The 17,980-nt window shown below is 45.9% G+C and overlaps 1 protein-coding gene across 1 annotated transcript in view; it reads left to right on the forward strand.

Annotated features, from left to right (window-relative positions):
- Positions 1-2,174: 2,174 nt before the first annotated feature.
- Positions 2,175-17,980, forward strand: part of LOC147666123 (poly(ADP-ribose) glycohydrolase-like) — a 34,657-nt gene continuing 18,851 nt past the window's right edge. Inside the window, exons 1-2 of the mRNA XM_086949287.1 lie at positions 2,175-2,251; positions 2,617-2,725. Of these exons, the coding sequence (XP_086805413.1) occupies positions 2,232-2,251; positions 2,617-2,725 (129 nt within the window). The 5' untranslated portion in view covers positions 2,175-2,231. The remainder of the gene's footprint in view (positions 2,252-2,616; positions 2,726-17,980) is intronic.

The following is a 17,980-nucleotide window of genomic DNA, read 5'->3' on the forward strand; positions in this document are numbered from 1 at the left end:
CAAATTTCTAACCTGGAAGATTTCTGTTTTGCTAGCATTGACTTCCTCTAGAAGAGTCAGTGATGTTCAAGCTTTCACCGTCAATTCGCCTGTCTTACAATTCACGTCCACTTCTGTGGTGCTGCGGACAAACCCAAAGTTTATGCCTAAGGTGCCTTCGGATTTTCACCTGAACGAACCAGTCATCTTAAAGACGTTTTTTCCTAATCCGCAATCCCCTGCGGAGATGGCATTACATACCCTTGACATCAGAAGATGTTTAAAATTCTATTTGCAAAGGACCTCTACCATTCGCAAATCCGATCAACTGTTCGTCGCCTTTGGGAAGATACGGCAAGGACAAGCAGTGTCTAAACAGACCATAGCTAGATGGATTTCTGAAGCTATTAACGTTTGCCATCTACAAGCTAGAAACCTTTGCAGACGACTCCAAGAGCTCACTCTACAAGAGCTGTTTCTTCCTCCACTGCTCTTTTCGCTGGAGATCCTCTTCAGCAAATCTGCAGAGCAGCGACTTGGTTCAGCAGACATACTTTCATCGAGCATTATTGTTTGGATGCTGCCAGCGAGACTGATACGTCAGTGGGTCAAGCGGTTCTACGCAATCTTTTCAGATAAGGTGAGCCTCTGTTTCCCTCCTTCTCTGTACTGCTTTCCAGGCGCTTATTCCATGCCTAATATTGAGTACATTCTCATGTGATTGCAAGTTTTTTCATGCATATATGAATGTTGGCATTTTTAATATGTGAATGTATATACTTGCTATGTACAGATTTATGTTACAAATAGCATCTTCCAAGCATTATTTGGGTACTGCTATCTACTCTGATTCAGGCATGTGAATCTATGAAAGACACCCCAATACTGGAGAAGAACAATAGTTACTTTCCTGTAATCTGTGGTTCTCCAGTATTGGTGTCTTTCATAGATTCACATGCAACCCGCCCAACTCCCCTCAGAGGCTTTTTAGGCTAGGTGTTTTAGCTTCACTCATGTGCGAGAAAATCTGAGAGCCTGAGCCTCTGAGGAGAACATTCTGGTGGGTGCTGTCGCCTGATTGGCTCGCCTGATTGGCTGCAGTTTGGACTATACAAAATGACTAGGACAGTCATCATGAGTGTGGAAGTTTTTACTCTTGTAGCTTGGGCTACTTTACTTCCTGGTTGGTTATTACCAAGTTTTTTCTTAGGATATTATTGCATATTATTTCTTTTTATATACAGTGAGACTCCCACTCTGATGACAGGGAATGATTCAGGCATGTGAATCTATGAAAGACATCAATACTGGAGAACCACAGATTACAGGCAAGTAACTATTGTTCATTAGAGTTATTACCAGTTTGAGAATAAGAAAGGCCAGATAAGAATTTGTTCCATTTGCACACTTTGGGTTACGAACCATCTAAGCGTGCTAACGTACTTGGACACTCACTACATTGGTATTCAGTAAATAGTGACTGCCAGACACTGACAGCCTGCAAGGCTAGCACCTACAAAATACCCCAAACTCCATGTGGTGAGCACTCCCACAGTGAGGAGAGACAGGAGTAACCTGCAAACCCGATCTCTAGCTTATCCTTAATCGTTTATCTTGAGGTCACTAGGGCTTGAAGCAAGTGAAGGGTACATGTGAGATTATATGTTGGCATGAAATGAGTTTTTCTAGGACTTCTGTTTTTCAAGGATTTAATGAATATTGATTATATCCAGTGGATATCCTTGGAATAAAGTCATTAGTACTAAACAGAAGTTGATAAATGTTATTGTGTGATGTATCAGTTTCATTGTTCCTGAAACAAAATGTTTTTCTGCCTATTTCCATGTGTAGGAGGCAGGGCAGCATGCATCCTCCTCACACTGCTATGTAGATCACCACTTCAGGCACTGACATGGCCTCTACTTTTTAAATTGTAGGCTGTGCCCCTCCTGCTGTTCTTCAGAAAATGGATGTGTACATCCTAGCCGCCACTGATAGGACTTGTGAACTATGGGACCAGAGGGGTACCAAGGGCTACACTAGGGTTTCAGTTTGGGGTGGTGGAATAGTCTAAGAATATGAAGATGTACTCACCACACAGAGGTGGGGGGATAAGCAGTTCCAATTGTGTTACTAGCCCAGGAATTAGAAGCGAGATATATGAAGGCAAATCACACATCTAATCTTTTACAGGAGCAGAGCAGTACAGCCGGTATGCTGGATACAGCAGGAATTTTGAATGGAAAGGATCCATGAAAGACTCAACTCCACGGTAAGACTGAAATCTTTGAAAATGAATGTCTTGATATGACTGCACAGTAATGACTGGTGGTGTGAGGAGGTGTATGGTATGGATAGAGAGAGCTGTGCTATGGATACAGTGCTGGAAAAGGTAGCGGTAGGCATCTCGAAACTGAGTAGCATCAGTACCAATACAAGAAAAGCAGGAAATGCTTTGGATCAGGCGTTCCCCTCCTTGGTAGAGATGTATTTTCCATGTACTGAAAACATGAGATGCTGTGGGTCTGGGTTGAGTTGAACTGGTAGAACCAATGGTGGCAATGATTAAAGGGATAGTCCAGTTCTATATCCTTAGAAAATTTAACATTGTCTCTACCTAATTTCTAAAATGTGCAGGGACGCCTGGAAAAGACGCTGCATTGAAATTGTTGCCATTGATGCCATCCGATTTCGTGACACACGAGAGCAGTTTACTGGAGCAAGCTTCGAAAGGGACCTAAACAAGGTGGGTGCTTCAGTGTGAACTTCTGGGAAATTGTGGTGAGGACCCTGGAGCTAAACTGAAGGGGCAGAATCTCAGACCTAGTAGGTTGTGGTAGAGGCGTGCCCCTAACAAGCTCAGCTGCGAGGTATGAATAGGATTTCCATGCATTTCAATCTGGTACTAGAAGAAATCAATAAAGAACCACTTGGTTAAAAAAAATAAGAAACACAGGCCACATTGTAAACAAACAAAAAACCCGGGGAGTGCTGGGAACCTTAGACCTGTCCAGGTAGGGCAAATATAGTACACAGATAGGGTGTATTAACAATCCTAGTGCTAGGAGAGTGTGGACAGGATTCTGGACCGTCATTGTAGGGCGAGGATCCTGGATCTCTGTAGAGTGTGTGAGGATGTTAGACACGGTGTTCTGTGGCAAATGCCTGTCCCAGGCAGCATAGGCTGAAAATCCTGGAATTAGCAAGCAACATTCCCACACCATGCAGAGGACTTTTAACCCAACAGCTGGCTGTCAGTTTGTTAAGTCTAATGCAGTAAAATGTACAGCAGGACTAGTGTGTTTTTGTGGGCCATTCAGTGGACTTCTGTCCTGAAAAATCTGTCCATTGCCTGTACTTAGTGGTGAGACTTTTGTCTCCTGGATATGGGTTTTCTTGATTGCAGAGTCACCATAAGGCGTTCAGGTCTTGCAATCTTTCACTAACCTTGCATGAGTGTTTTTTGATATTTGCTTACAGTGTGTGCGTCTTCCTGTATTTAATGTACAGACTGTATGTTGCTTGCTTACTGTATTATGGGTATGTCTCAGCCTTTTTGTGTCATACATGAACAGTTAAACAGAGGGAGTGGGGATGTGTTAACAACTGTGGCATGGCAAAAAAGTAAATATTACTCACACGTTTTGCATGGCTCCATCCTCAGTTCCTAAGCGCTAATGGTAGGAAAGAGGTTCCACATAAACGTTGAAACTTATTAGATCGATATTCTGGGGTTCTTGTGTAGTCGTTGGTTGTGGTAGGGCAAAAGGCTGGGAGCCAGAGCCAAGCGTTTACAACTCATTTACCTCCTTTGTGTCACAGATATTCATTTTATAACTAAACAGTGCTTAGAAACTTGTTTATAATTAGTCTACATGTGAGCAGCACAGCATGCTGAATGTTGCCTCAGGGATTTCAGGAGGGAATATCATGGTGCCTATAAGCTTTGGAATTGTTCTTTTTAGGTTTCACCTGCACAGCGCTTGTGTTGTGCTTGGGAAATCTCTTGAATGTAATATATCTTAAAAGGGGGCTATTATCAGTTCCCAATCGCCAAATTACTGTGTTAATTTGCTTTTGTATAGAACTTTTTTTTGTTACCTTTCCCGGTACTTCTAAAGCTGTTCACATGATTTAAGCCCAATTCACTTTCAATATGAGCTTTCTTCCCATGGAAAAGGCAGACAGCTTCTAACAGTATGCTGGAATGCTTGCTTTTTATTACGTAGTTGTGTAAAGCAGATGCTTTAGCCTTAGAATGTTTGTGACATTTCCTATTCATGCCCAGTACTTTTCTTTGCACTTTGTAGGCATTATCAGATTGACTTTTTTCAACTTTATATATTTGGTCATTATGATCAAATTCTAAATGTCACAAAAAACATACAAAATGTTAATATACAAGAGCTATGCTATATTTTACTACTAAACTGGCAACCACAAGTGCAGTTAACTTGCAGACTATAGGGTCATGATTTGAATGGTGCAGCAGGAGCCATAACACCGGGCCCAAAAGTTGTCAGGACTACTCTAAACATGTAATATTGTTATGTTTGACTACTAAACAGGCAGTCACAATTGCCGTCAACTTGCAGTTAAAAAGGCTTGATTTGAATGGTGCAGTTGCACCAGGGCCAAAAGCTCTAGGGACCCCAATAAACCCAGATTATTACTAAAATTTAAAACTAAACCGGCAGCCAAAAGTGCAGTTACCTTGCGGACAACAGGGTCATGATTTGAATGGTGCAGCAGGTGCAGTGGCATTGGGCCCAAAAGTCGTCAGAACTCCTCTAAGCAATAATATTGCTATATTTTACTACTATACAGGCAGTAACAATTGCAGTTCTTTAGTAAGTGCTAGGGTCGTGATATCAATAGTGCAGCAGGTGCAGTGGCACCAGGACCAAAAGCTCCAGGCTCCCCACTAAATACCAATTATTACTATATTTTACAACTAAACAGGCAATCAGAAGTGCAGTTATCTTTTAGGCTCTAGGGATTATGATTTGAGTGGTGCAGCATGTGCAGTGGTATTGGGCCATAATGTTTTCACAACTCCAGTAAACACCAAATATTGCTATGTTTTACTACTAGACAGGCAGTCACACGTGCAGTTGTCTTGCAGGCAGCAGGGTCATTATTTGGAAGGTACAGTGGCATTGGGCCCAAAAGTTGCCTGAAAATCCTCTAAACACCTAATATTGCTATATTTGACTACTAAACAGGCAGTCACAATTGCAGTTACCTAGCAGTTAAAAGGGACTTAATTTGAATGGTGCAGCAGGTGCAGTGGCTCTGAGGCTAAAAGCTCCAGGGACCCCACTAAACCCAGAATTTTGCTACATTTTACTATTAACCAAGACAGTCAGAAGTAAATTGATCTAGCAGGCAATATGATCATGATTTGAATGGTGCGGCAGGTGCAGTAGCACCAGGATCAAGAGCTCCAGGCATCCCACTAAACACCTAATATTGCTATATTTTACTATTAAACATGCAGTCACAAGTGCAGTTACCTTGCAGACAACAGATTCATGATTTGAATGGTGCTTGCTGCAGGTGTAGTGGCACTTGGCCCAAAAGTAGTCAGAACTCCTCTGAACACCTAATATTGCTATATTTTACTACTATACAGGCAGTCACAGTTACAGTTATCTTGCAGTTAAAAGGGGCTTGTTTTAAATGGCGCAGCAGGTACAGTGGAACCAGTGCCAAAATATCTAGGGATCCCACTTAACGCAGAATATTGCTTATCTTTACTACTAAACAGGTAGTCACAAGTGCAGTTATCTGGCATTCAATAGGATCATGATTTGAATGGTGCAGCAGGGTTCGAGGCATGTGGGCTGCTGAATTCATATCTGAGCATAGATCGCCGCCTAGTGTTGGGTCCGGATGATTGCACATTGTTGTCCTGGAAGAGTCTTCGAAGTATCACGTGATAGGTGGCTCCTCCCCTGGACTACAGTGCGCATGGGCATCCTCTCCATCCTCAGATTGTTTTTTTCCGCCATTGGGTTCGGATGTTACAATCTTAGCTCAAGTTAGGAAAACTTTCTGTAAAGCCAAAAGGCTTTCGATAGCGTCGGTATCGTTTCGTTCGGTATCGGTGCCTTTCCTTAGAGGACATCGAGGACTCAACAGGTTTTTTCTTTCCACACTCTACCCGATCTTAGATCTGAAATGGAAAGGAGTCCGTTCAAACGGTGCCACCTTTGCAATGCAAAATACCCGCACATCGATGTCCACCCAGTGTGCAACAAGTGCCTGTCCCCAGACCATAACGAAGACAACTGTATGGCCTGTGCCCGGTTCAGGTCGAAGAAAACCCTCAAGATTCGACGCGCGACTCGACTGGAGTCGAAGAAGTCAGCGCCTGTTCCCGTGAACATCTTCGGGACGGAAGACGAGGAGATCGTTGATCTGGAGGATCAGGAACACTGCTCCGGTCCGGCTTCGGGCCATGACTCCGAGTATGACGCCGAAGACGAGGAGGTACAAGACGAAGATGAGGGCGTCGTCGAGAAGGTAGAAGACGACGTGGAGGCCCTTGGGGCCGTAGAAGATAGCTCAGGCGAAGAGCTAGGCCAACCCGGCCGCACAGAGGCCGAAGATGACGCACTCACTAAGGCTCGGGTCGAGGGATCGCCACTAGGCCTTACCCAAGATCCACAATCTCGTTCTACAGCCCCACATAAAGGCCCGGCTTCGAACATTTCTAAAGAGCCTGCGGTTTCGAAACCGCCATCGGTCGATACAAAGAAATCGAAACCGACAGCGTCTTTGCAGAAACCGAAACCGAAAGTACTTGTGCCTCTCGTCGGCTCCAAGGCCTCAAACCCCTCGGAGCCGAAGAAAACTAAAATGGCCGTCGATGCCGGAAAACTCAAGAAGGTCATCGAGCCACTGGTCTGGGCGCCGAAGACCAAGGTCAAGGCTGTCGAGCCATCGAAGCCGACGCCGAAGGGTATCGATTTGCACAAAAGACCTGCGCCTAAAGTCGGGATCGATCCGAGGTCGAGGCCTACGGACAAGTCGAAGACCGGCTCCAAGGACCCTGTCGAGTCGACAAAGCCCACTCCGTTCATGGCCAAAGAAGTGTCGGAGTCGCTCCAACGCATCAAGGAAAAGGGTACATCGGTCGGACCGAAGAAGGCCCGACGCCGAAGCTTGTCGGACAGGTTCAAGCTGCGTCGACACCTATCAAGTTAGGGTTACCACCCTCGGTGCGCCCAAAGATGTTCGACCCGAAAAAATCTGTTGGCGCCGCTACACATGTGTCGACGGAAATGGAGGCTAGAGAAGAGCCTGAAGACCAGGAGCCGAGACAATTCATCGACTCGGACACTGGGAGACTGTCCATATACAAACGAAAGTTGATGCCAGAGACTCCCATGGAATCCTATAAGATTCCCTTGAAGAAAAAGAGTCTTTCCACAACTTCTCCAGCTCTTGTGGAACCCCTCCATCACTATGAACAGGAACCTCAAAATTTTTCCCCAACATACTCAGATGTTGAGACAGGGGATAATTACAATGAGGATGACCTCTATCATGTGGACACTGATCCTGATGATCAAGACCAACAATAGACGGACCCTGCTGACTCAAGGGATCTGCAGACTGGCCCGGACAGTCATGTGTACAGTGTAAAAACGTCTCCTACTGAGGACACAAGTGCTTTTAACGCCCTATTGAGAGGGCAGCCAGTAATCATGACGTCGAGCTCCATGCTGACCCTGTGGACGAAGACTTTCTGGTCGACACTTTTTCAACTTCAGAAAGGGCAGTCATAACCCTACCCATGCTCAAAGGGGTCCTCAAGCATGCTGCGGACATTTTCAAAAATACCACTAGGGCCAGGGTGTTAAACCCAAGGATTGAGAAGAAATATCGGCCGGCCCCTGTGGACCCTCCTTATATAAAGGGACAGTTGCCATTGGATTCCTTGGTTGTTTCTAATGCACGTAAGAGAGCGAACTCCCAGACTACAGGTGATGCTCCTCCTCCGGACAAAGAGTCGAAGGTTATGGAAACCTCAGGGAAAAGAGTGTAGCTGCGCAGGCGGCTAACATCTGGCGCATTGCTAACACTCAGGCTCTCTTGGCCAGATATGACAGGGCACATTATGATACCCCTGAGACACTATTACACCACCTACCTGATCAGTACAAGGAGGGGGCAGAGCTACTCATACAGGAGGGGAAACTCATAACAAATGCTTCCATCAAGTGTGCTCTGGACGCGGCTGACACTGCAGCCAGGGCCATCAACACTAGTGTTATGCTAAGACGACACTCCTGGTTGAGGATTTCTAGATTCAAACCTGAAATTCAAACTTCTATCCTCAATCAGCCAGTTAACCCAGACTTCTTATTCGGACCTGAGGTTGACACCACCCTTGAAAAACTTAAAAAGGACACAGAGACTGCAAAGTCTATGGGGGCTCTGCAGTCACAACAGTTTCGGGGTGGCTCCTTTCGTCGCTCCAGTACTAGAGGGCCTTCAAGAGGCCAGTCAACGCAACAAACACAATACAATAAGGGAGTTACACAATCCACCTACAACAAGAACAACCGTGGTGGATATCGGGGAAACAACACCAAGGGCAGAGGCAGAGGAAACAACAGTTCCAGATCCTCTGCCAATACCAAACAGTGACGCCCTGTCACTGCCCCCGACCACATAACACCTGTCGGGGGGTGACTGAAACAGTTCCTGCCGTCTGGAAATCCATCACCACAGACAGGTGGGTAAGAGACATTGTACAGTACGGGTATTGTCTGGAATTAATGTCCACTCCACCCAACATCCCACCAAGACACCGTCCTATGTCCGCAGAGCACTTACACTTATTGCAGCAGGAGGTCGTAAGCATGCTGCAAAAAGGGGCCATAGAGCTCGTGCCTGTAGAAGAACAAGGGTCAGGGGTGTACTCTCTACTTTCTAATACCCAAAAAGGACGGGTCGCTCAGACCTATATTAGACCTCAGGCCTCTGAACAGTTACATTCTGTCGGAGCATTTCCATATGCTCAACTGGCAACAGGTTCTGCCGTTACTCAGTCAGGGAGACTTCCTCGCAACGCTGGATCTAAAAAATGCGTATTTCCATATACCCATACACCCTTCACACAGACAGTATCTCAGGTTCACTATTCAACATCAACATTATCAGTTCAAAGTCCTCCCTTTCGGAGTAACGACGGCACCCAGGGTGTTCACAAAGTGCCTTGCAACAGTAGCAGCACACCTCAGGAGACACCACATACACGTCTACCCGTATCTGGACGACTGGCTTATTCAAGCAATGTCGGCCCAGCAGTGTGCCAGCCACATGTCCCACACCATTCATCTTCTTCACAGTCTGGGATTCTCACTGAATTACCCGAAGTCACACCTTCAGCCCTCCCACGTGCGACAGTACCTGGGTGCGACAATAGACACTCTGGCAGCCAAAGCACAGCCAAATTCAGTGAGAATAAACAGCATGCAATTGCTGATACAAAAATTCAGACCTCAACGCTTGCTTCCAGCGAAAGTGTTCATGCAGTTGATAGGCATGATGGCCTCCTGCATTTTCATAGTCCCGCACGCGAGGCTACATATGCGTCCGCTTCAGGAGTGCTTAGCACGTCAATGGAATCAGGCTCAAGGACAGTTAAAGGACCTAGTGTTGGTAAGCGGTCGGGCATTCAACTCTCTGCATTGGTGGAACCCACGAAACCTTTGCAAGGGCCGACCGTTCCGAGAGCCTGTTCCACAAATTGTACTGACGGCGGACTCGTCTCTCCAGGGATGGGGAGCTCATGTACTCCACTACACAGTGCAGGGACTATGGACAGCACAGCAAAAGAAGATGCACCTCAACCTTCTGGAACTGATGGCAATCTTCATGGCGATGAAAGCTTTCAAGGTACACTTGTGCAACAAGGTCGTGTTGATCCGGACAGACAACATGACTGCCATGTACTACATACAGAAGCAGGGAGGAACGCACTCTTCACTGTTGTCTCATCTGGCTCAGAGCATGTGGAAGTGGGCCATTCAGAGGAACATCTTCCTCATGGCGGAACACCTCCCGGGCAAAGACAACCAGATGGCGGATCTGCTCAGCAGACACAGCCACCAGATGCACGAGTGGGAGATACATCCATCAGTACTCCAACCGTACTTCCAGCAATGGGGTCATCCATAGATAGACCTGTTCGCCACAAGGGAAAACGCAAAATGCCAAAGCTTCGCAAGCAGGTTCCCACACCCACAGTCGCAGGGCAATGCGATATGGATGAACTGGTCAGAAAAAATTGCGTACGCTTTTCCCCCAGCACCTTTGATACCGCTGGTGGCACGCAAACTACGGCAACACTCGATGACCCTCATCCTGGTTGCTCCAATGTAGGCACGCCAACCATGGTACACCACGTTTCTGGAACTATCCGTGGTACTGCATCAACGGCTACGCCTCACACCCAGGCTTTTGACGCAGAGCCATGGAGACATTTAGCATCCAGATCCGCAACAGCTCAACCTGGCGATCTGGCTCCTGAAGTCCTAGAATTTGGCTACCTCAACTTGCCTCCGGAATGTATGAATATCATCAAGGAGGCAAGACGGCCCACAACCAGAGCATGCTATGCGGCTAAATGGAAACGGTTTGTCATATATTGTACCAACAATGACATTAACCCACTGGATGCATCTATTCAAAACATCATCTGTTATTTGTTGCATTTATACAGATGTAATCTAGCGTACAGTTCCATTCGCATACATTTATCCGCCATAGCAGCCTATCTTCAGAACAGGCAGCACCTCTCCTTATTCCGAGTGCCTGCCATTAAAGCTTTTCTGGAGGGACTTAAGAGTGATCCCTCCTAGACACCCACCGTCACCAGTCTGGAACCTGAATGTGGTCCTCACCAGATTGATGGGACCACCTTTTGAACCTCTACACTCTTGTGAGATTCAATTTATGACTTGGAAAGTTGCTTTCCTAGTGGCCATTACCTCACTGAGGAGAGTTAGTGAACTCCAGGCACTAATCATCCAAGAGCCATTCTTCCACGTCCACGCAAATAGGGTGGTATTACGCACCAACCCTACATTTATGCCTAAAGTAATTTCGCAGTTCCACATGAACCAGACCATAGAACTGCCAGTTTTCTTTCCCAATCCGGAAAATGTCGCAGAGAGATCCCTACACACGTTAGATGTCAACAGGGCTCTAATGTACTATATAGACAGGACAAAGGATTTCAGAAAAACAGAACAGCTTTTCGTTGTCTTTTCTCCACAACACAAAGGCAACCCCATTTCCAAAGCAGGGATAGCCCGGTGGATCGTTAAATGTATACAGATTTGCTATGCTAAAGCTAAACGCACACTAACCATTCCACCACGAGCACACTCCACACGTAAGTTAGGAGCGTCCATGGCTTTCCTGGGGAATATTCCTTTAGAAGAGATATGTAAGGCAGCCACTTGGTCCACCACACATACATTTACCAAACACTACTGCGTAGATGTGCATTCTAAACAGCAGGCAGCTGTAGGACAGGCTGTTCTCAAAACTCTTTTTCAGACATCTGCAGCTGGCACGGGCAGCCGCCGCTAACAGGGGGACTGCTATGTAATCTATGCACAGATATGAATTCAGCAGCCCACATGCCTCGAACCGAATATGCTACTTACCAGTATGCATCTGTTCTTGGCATGTAGGGCTGCTGACATTCATATCGCCCACCCTCCTGCCCGACGCCTGTAGCAGCTGTAGCATTCAGAATTACTATCTAGCAATGACATCACTCACTGTATTACACTCCATCTCTGCCACAATGGCGAAAAACAATCTGAGGATGTAGAGGATGCCCATGCGCACTGTAGTCCAGGGGAGGAGCCACCTATCTCGTGATACTTCGAAGACTCTTCCAGGACAACAATGTGCAATCATCCGGACCCAACACTAGGCAGCGATCTATGCACAGATATGAATGTATGCAGCCCTACATGCCAAGAACAGATGCATACTGGTAACGAGCATATTCGTGCAGTGGCACCGGGCCAACATTTGTCAGAACACTGCTAAACACCAAATATTGCTATATTTAACTGGTAAATAAGCAGTCACAAGTGCAGTTATCTTGCAGGCACTAGGGGCATGGTTTGAATGGTACTGCATGTGCAGTTGTCAGAACTCCTCTAAACACATATGTTCGAGGCATATGAGCTGCAGATTGCACACTATGCATAGATCACCACCTGGTGTTGGGCTCGAATGTTTGCACTTTGTTATTATCCTGGAAAAGTCTTTGGAAGTCACAAGATAGGTGACTCCTTCCTGTGGACTATAATGCGCATGGGCATCAGCTCCATCTTCAGATTTTTTTTTTTCTGCCATCGGGTTCGGATGTACTTGTAGCGCTCCAGTTCGGAACCATTAACGATTCGATTTCGACGCGCAATCCTTCACCCTTTTGACTGTATTGTTTAGATCGTGATCCCAGTCGACGCGCATCTCGATTCCAATTGTCGACGAGGGCCTTTGGGCCTCGGTATCTGGCTCATGGAAAGTACTCCTTTCAAAAGTGTCCTCAATGTGGGTCGAAGTTTCCACACACCGATCAGCATGAGGTGTGCAACCTCTGCCTTTCACCGGAGCACAAGGCTAGAGACTGTGAATCTTGTGCCTCTTTCCGCTCCAAGAAGACTATTCGAGATCGTCAAGCTCGAAGGAAATTGGCTCGATCCTAGACTCCAATCCCCGACGACATCTTTCAGGAGGGTGTCGACGTACTGGAACAAGAGAGCGTCTAACAAATCCTCTGCAGCGAATCCGAATCAGAGGAATTCGAAATGGGAGAAAGAACTCCGGCGTAGTGGGTCGTAAGTAAGATAGTCGACCCTGACCTCCTCTGTAAAACACCAAAAAAGGCTTTGGTCACACCTTCACCTTCAGGCCCAGGTGCACACCGAGAGACTGCTTCCCATGCCCCACCCTCAGGCTCGGCAAAGAAGCCTATTAAGCCTTCAGGCAGGTCGGGCTCGAGCCAGCCTGCTGTAGGCACCGAAACACCAGCACCGAAAAAGAAACCGCCTTCATCCTCATTGCCGATCGCTGCTTCCACATCCAAGCACTCAGCACCGAAATCCACAATCACCGAACCATCCGAACATTCGATACCAAAAGCTGCAGGCACCAAATCATTGACTCCGAAAAAACACCCGGAGCCCAGTAAAAAGCCAATCCCGAAGACTTCGGATCCACGTCCTCCAGAGGCGAAAAAAACATTGGTTCTGAAAAAACAACCAGCTCCAAAACCAACCACAGAGCCATTAAAACATCACAAAACTGTTCCCGAACCGGTGCCTCATAAGTCTAGAAACCCTAAAAAGTTGGCTCCTAAAGAACTGCCTATGTCTCAGGAGCTTTTTATCCCCTGATCCTAAACAAAAGACTTTGGTCAAGGACCCCAAAACTGGGCAACTCACCCTCAGCTCAAAGAAGAGACCTTTGGATGACCCTGCACCAGCCCCACCACTTAAAAAAAGGACATTGCTACATCTCCTCTCAGGGTCCCTTCTCCATCACCTCCTTCACCTTCTCCTCCACCTTCTCCCCCAGCTCCATCCCCACCTCCATGTCCACATCATTCTCCTACACCATCTCCACCAGGGAATGATGATGACTCTTCTGATGAAGGAGACAGACCATATGAGGAACCACTAGGGGGTCATAGTCCACCATCTTCAACTGACCCCTAGGATGACTATAATACACCCGATGTTCCTAATATTTCACAGGAGGAAATATATCCTACTAGGCCTTCCCCTCCAGAAGCACAACAGGCTTTAACCAGTTACTTCACAGGGCTGCTCAGTACCATGGTGTTACCTTACACACAGACCCTGTAGAAAGGGATTTCCTTATGGATACTTTTGACACCTCACAAAGGTCCACTTCCATTTTACCAATGCTAAAAGGGGTAATTAAGCATGCACCAGAAGTATTCAAAGATCCTGTGTGGCCTAGAGTTATTAACCCCAGGATCGACAAAAATAATAAAGCCGCACCTGGAGACCCTGCCTATATTAAATACCCTATCCCATTAGACTCACTTGTAGTGTCTAAGGCTAGAAAAAGAGCAAACTCCCAAACATTAGGTGATGCTCCACCCCCCTGATAAGGAATCCAAGCTCCTAGATGCCTCCGGCAAAGAACAGCATCACAAGCAGCTAATATTTGGTGTATCGCCAATACTCAAGCTTTGTTGGACAATTATTATAAGGCACATTATGATGAACTAGAGACCCTATTACAACACCTACCAGAAAAATATAAAAACTGGGCCAATTGCCTCATACAGGAGGGTAAACTAATTACTAACACCTCCATTCGCTGCGCTCTGGATGTAGCTGATACCGCCTCTAGAGCAGTAAAAACAAGTGTACTCTTGCGTAGGCATGCATAGCTATGCATCTCAGGATTCAAACCAGAAGTCCAAAACTCTATTTTAAATCAGCCTTTTTACCAAGAGCATTTATTTGGCTCTAATGTGGATTCTTCATTAGAGAAAATGAAAAAAGATACAGACACCGCACTACTGGTCATCAATGATTGGTGGTATAACCCACACAATGATCCGGCTTCCTGGAGGAATATCCACTGCTGGATCTCCTCTACAGCAACTTCACCCTGGAGGCCCGTCCCCCGGCCTGTCGCATAGTAATTCAGATATGGAGATGTCTCTCTCGGTCCATGGGTTGGTGGGGTATGCTAACGGGTGAGACTCCCCTCTGGCGGGGCACATGCCTCCGACCGGTCGTTGCCTTGTCCGGATTCCGTAGATGGTGTACTATAGGGATCTCGACGCTGGGTGATGTGATGCGCGGACCCACACTTAAATCCTTTCAAAGGCTGCAGGAGGAGTAAGACCTACACAAGTCCCAATTCCATAAATATCTTCAGCTCCGCCACGCTCTGTCTCCCCTGATTAAAAACCTTACTCCACTACCGGAATTTCACCCACTGGAGGGTAGACAACTGATGGGGGATCTGGGAAGACATAAAATACCAGACCCTGACCACACATTCCAAGACAAACATACACCGGACAAGGGCAGCGTGGGAGGCAGATATACCGACCCTCACAGATGATGATTGGACTGAGGCCCTCGCCAGCCCCAGGGGTTCAGCTGTGTCCTCTAGATTGAACCAGTTCAAATATCTTCATCGAGTGTACCACACCCCCCTCCGTCTCTGGAAGATGGGGGCTATTCCATCCCCCACCTGCCTCAGATGCAAGTCCGAAGAAGGATCCTTTTTACACACGGTCTGGGGCTGCACTGCACTACAAAATTTTTGGTCCGGGTATTGTCCTGTCTGGGGCGGGTGCTAGGCTGGGACCTCCCAGCAGATCCTAGATTAACCCTTCTTCACAGCACAGACGATATTGGGGGGAACAGATATAAAAGACATTTACTATTTCTAGGACCAACATTGGCCAAGCGTGACATAGCTCACCATTGGAAGTCCTCCCGCCCCCCCGGGTGTTGCGGCATGGAAATCTGCATTGGATAAATGTATGTCGGCCGAAGTGGCGGTGTTTCAGGCTCGAGGCTGCCCACAAAAGCTTGGGAAGATCTGGACCAGGTGGGCCAAATACCGGGTATTGACGTTTCCATCTTTCCAACGTCAGTAAATCCGGACCTTATCGACAGACTCATCATTACTGACTCTTCAATCTAATTCGCAAATTGGGCCAGTGTGGAGACATGTCTATACGCATATATAGTGTTTCATGTGGAAATTGCTGTGCAAGGGAGGGGAGAGGCGGGAGGGGGGGTGTTGGTTCTAATGTTTTACTGATCCTCAGGTGCTACCTGTTGGAGAGTAGGATCTGCTTCCTATGGTTACCCCCACTTTTTGCTGTGTTTCACAGGTTTATCGACTTTAGTCTGGCTGTGGCCCTGCTAATCAGGACCACAGCCTAGCTGTTCTCTCTCTAAATTGGTTACCTTTACATTAGGTACACTCCAGATTGGTAACTGGGTTACCCTTGTGAGTCCCTAGTATATGGTACCTTAGGTACCAAGGGCATAGGTACCCCAGAGGCCTACCAGGGGCTGAAGCAAGTATTATGCCACCCCTGCGAAGCATTTCAAAATGGCACCACAGGTCTGCACTTGCAGCATGGGTAAGGTGGTGTAAGCAATATATATATATATATATATATATATATATATATACACACACACACACACACACACACACACACACACACACACACACACACACAGTCCTGGTCCCGTACAGTGATGGCGGAACCTAGAGGTCAAGACCTCAAACGCCCAGCAAACAGAAATGGCCTCAGAAGAATCAGGAATCCAGAAATGGATGACAGGGAAGCCGATTTATTAAATAAAGGTGACGCGTTTCGCTCTAAACGAGAGCTTGTTCACACAACACGTCAGGAACAAACACAGCATATAAATAGTAATCATAAACAAAGGACAATCAAAAAATGACCAATAGTGCACGCCTTCTCTGAATGATAAACATGGTGAAAGGACTCGTGAAGTAACTAGTGTTTAAAAAAAATATCAAATGAACCATAAGGCCGTGAAATGAGGCTACAAGATCACAGATAAATAAATCATCACTTGGAAACAATAACAAAAAAGGGGAAAATCCGCACATGGACATAATGATAAGTATGTACAGCATGTATAACCACCAGTTAGAATATAAGTGGATGTCTGCAATAAATTCAAACCGAATAATGACATAGTGCCATAAATAAACGCAGAAAGCAATACTAATCAGTGGAAGTCTGCATATAATGCAAATACATAATGACATAGTGCCAATTAATATCGCAAAAAAACATAGCTATTTACAACAAGCTCAAACTGCCCAGTGCCTAAATGGATAAGTGAAATACCCAAGTTGATGAAATAGATAATACACATTGTCGTCTAGATCTTTCCTAATCACACCATATACAAGCAGTCCATAAAAATAGAAAAAACAAATGATATCTAAATTGAACAATAAATGCACAACAAAAAGAGAAAGCAAGAAAAATAGAAAAAATGTATAGAAAGAAAAGAAAAAATGCTAAAAACCGAAAGTATAAGAGAGCCTCAGCTGACAAGAGTAAAGATGACAGAGAAATAAGTCATACAATACACGTAAATCTGCACACTGGTGTAACATAATTGATTAGAAAAGCAATTATTTACAAAATAGTAGAATATGCACCAGACAAAGATATATACACATGAAAGCCAACCATATGGCTAACCACGAAGAGAAAAACTGGATCTCATCAGAAGAGGTCATGGAAAAACAGAATCATGGAGATAAATAAACAGTTCATAAGAAATTGCTCAAATCCTCAGTAAGGTTAAGTCCATTAGGGGCCTTAGTGTCTAAGGCAAGAATCAAATGTGATTCTCTCTGCCGAAGAAGCTTCATTCGATCACCCCCCCGGCCGGGTTGGAGTACCGAGCATAGAACTGTGTATTCGAGATCCTTGAGTTTTTTGTCGTGTACAGCACGAAAGTGTCTAGTGACAGGATAACTATTGTCGCTGTTGACAATAGCACGAATGTGCTGCAAAATCCGTTGGTGCACCAGAAGTTTAGTACTTCCGATGTACTCCAGATTACAAGTACACTTTAATTTGTACACAACATACTCAGATCTACATGTGAGGTATTCTCGAATAGGAATAGGTGTGGAACTGAATGCAGTGACATAGTATGTGCTATTCTTGGCGAAGGTACAAGCTCGACAGGATGTACATCTGAAAAAGCCAGTTTTGGTTATCAAGCTTTTTTTGAGCGGACCTTCTGGCATGGGCCTGTCAAGGGCATCACGCATGGTAGGCGCCCTTCTGAATGTGATGTTGGGGATGCTAGGAAGCAGTGGCCCTAGAATGACATCAGTTAAGATGATAGGCCATTCAGAAGAAATGATGCGCCTAATTTTGCGCTCC

The sequence above is a fragment of the Lissotriton vulgaris genome, unplaced genomic scaffold (assembly GCF_964263255.1).
Source record: "Lissotriton vulgaris unplaced genomic scaffold, aLisVul1.2 SCAFFOLD_3480, whole genome shotgun sequence".
Taxonomy (NCBI): Eukaryota; Metazoa; Chordata; class Amphibia; order Caudata; family Salamandridae; genus Lissotriton; species Lissotriton vulgaris.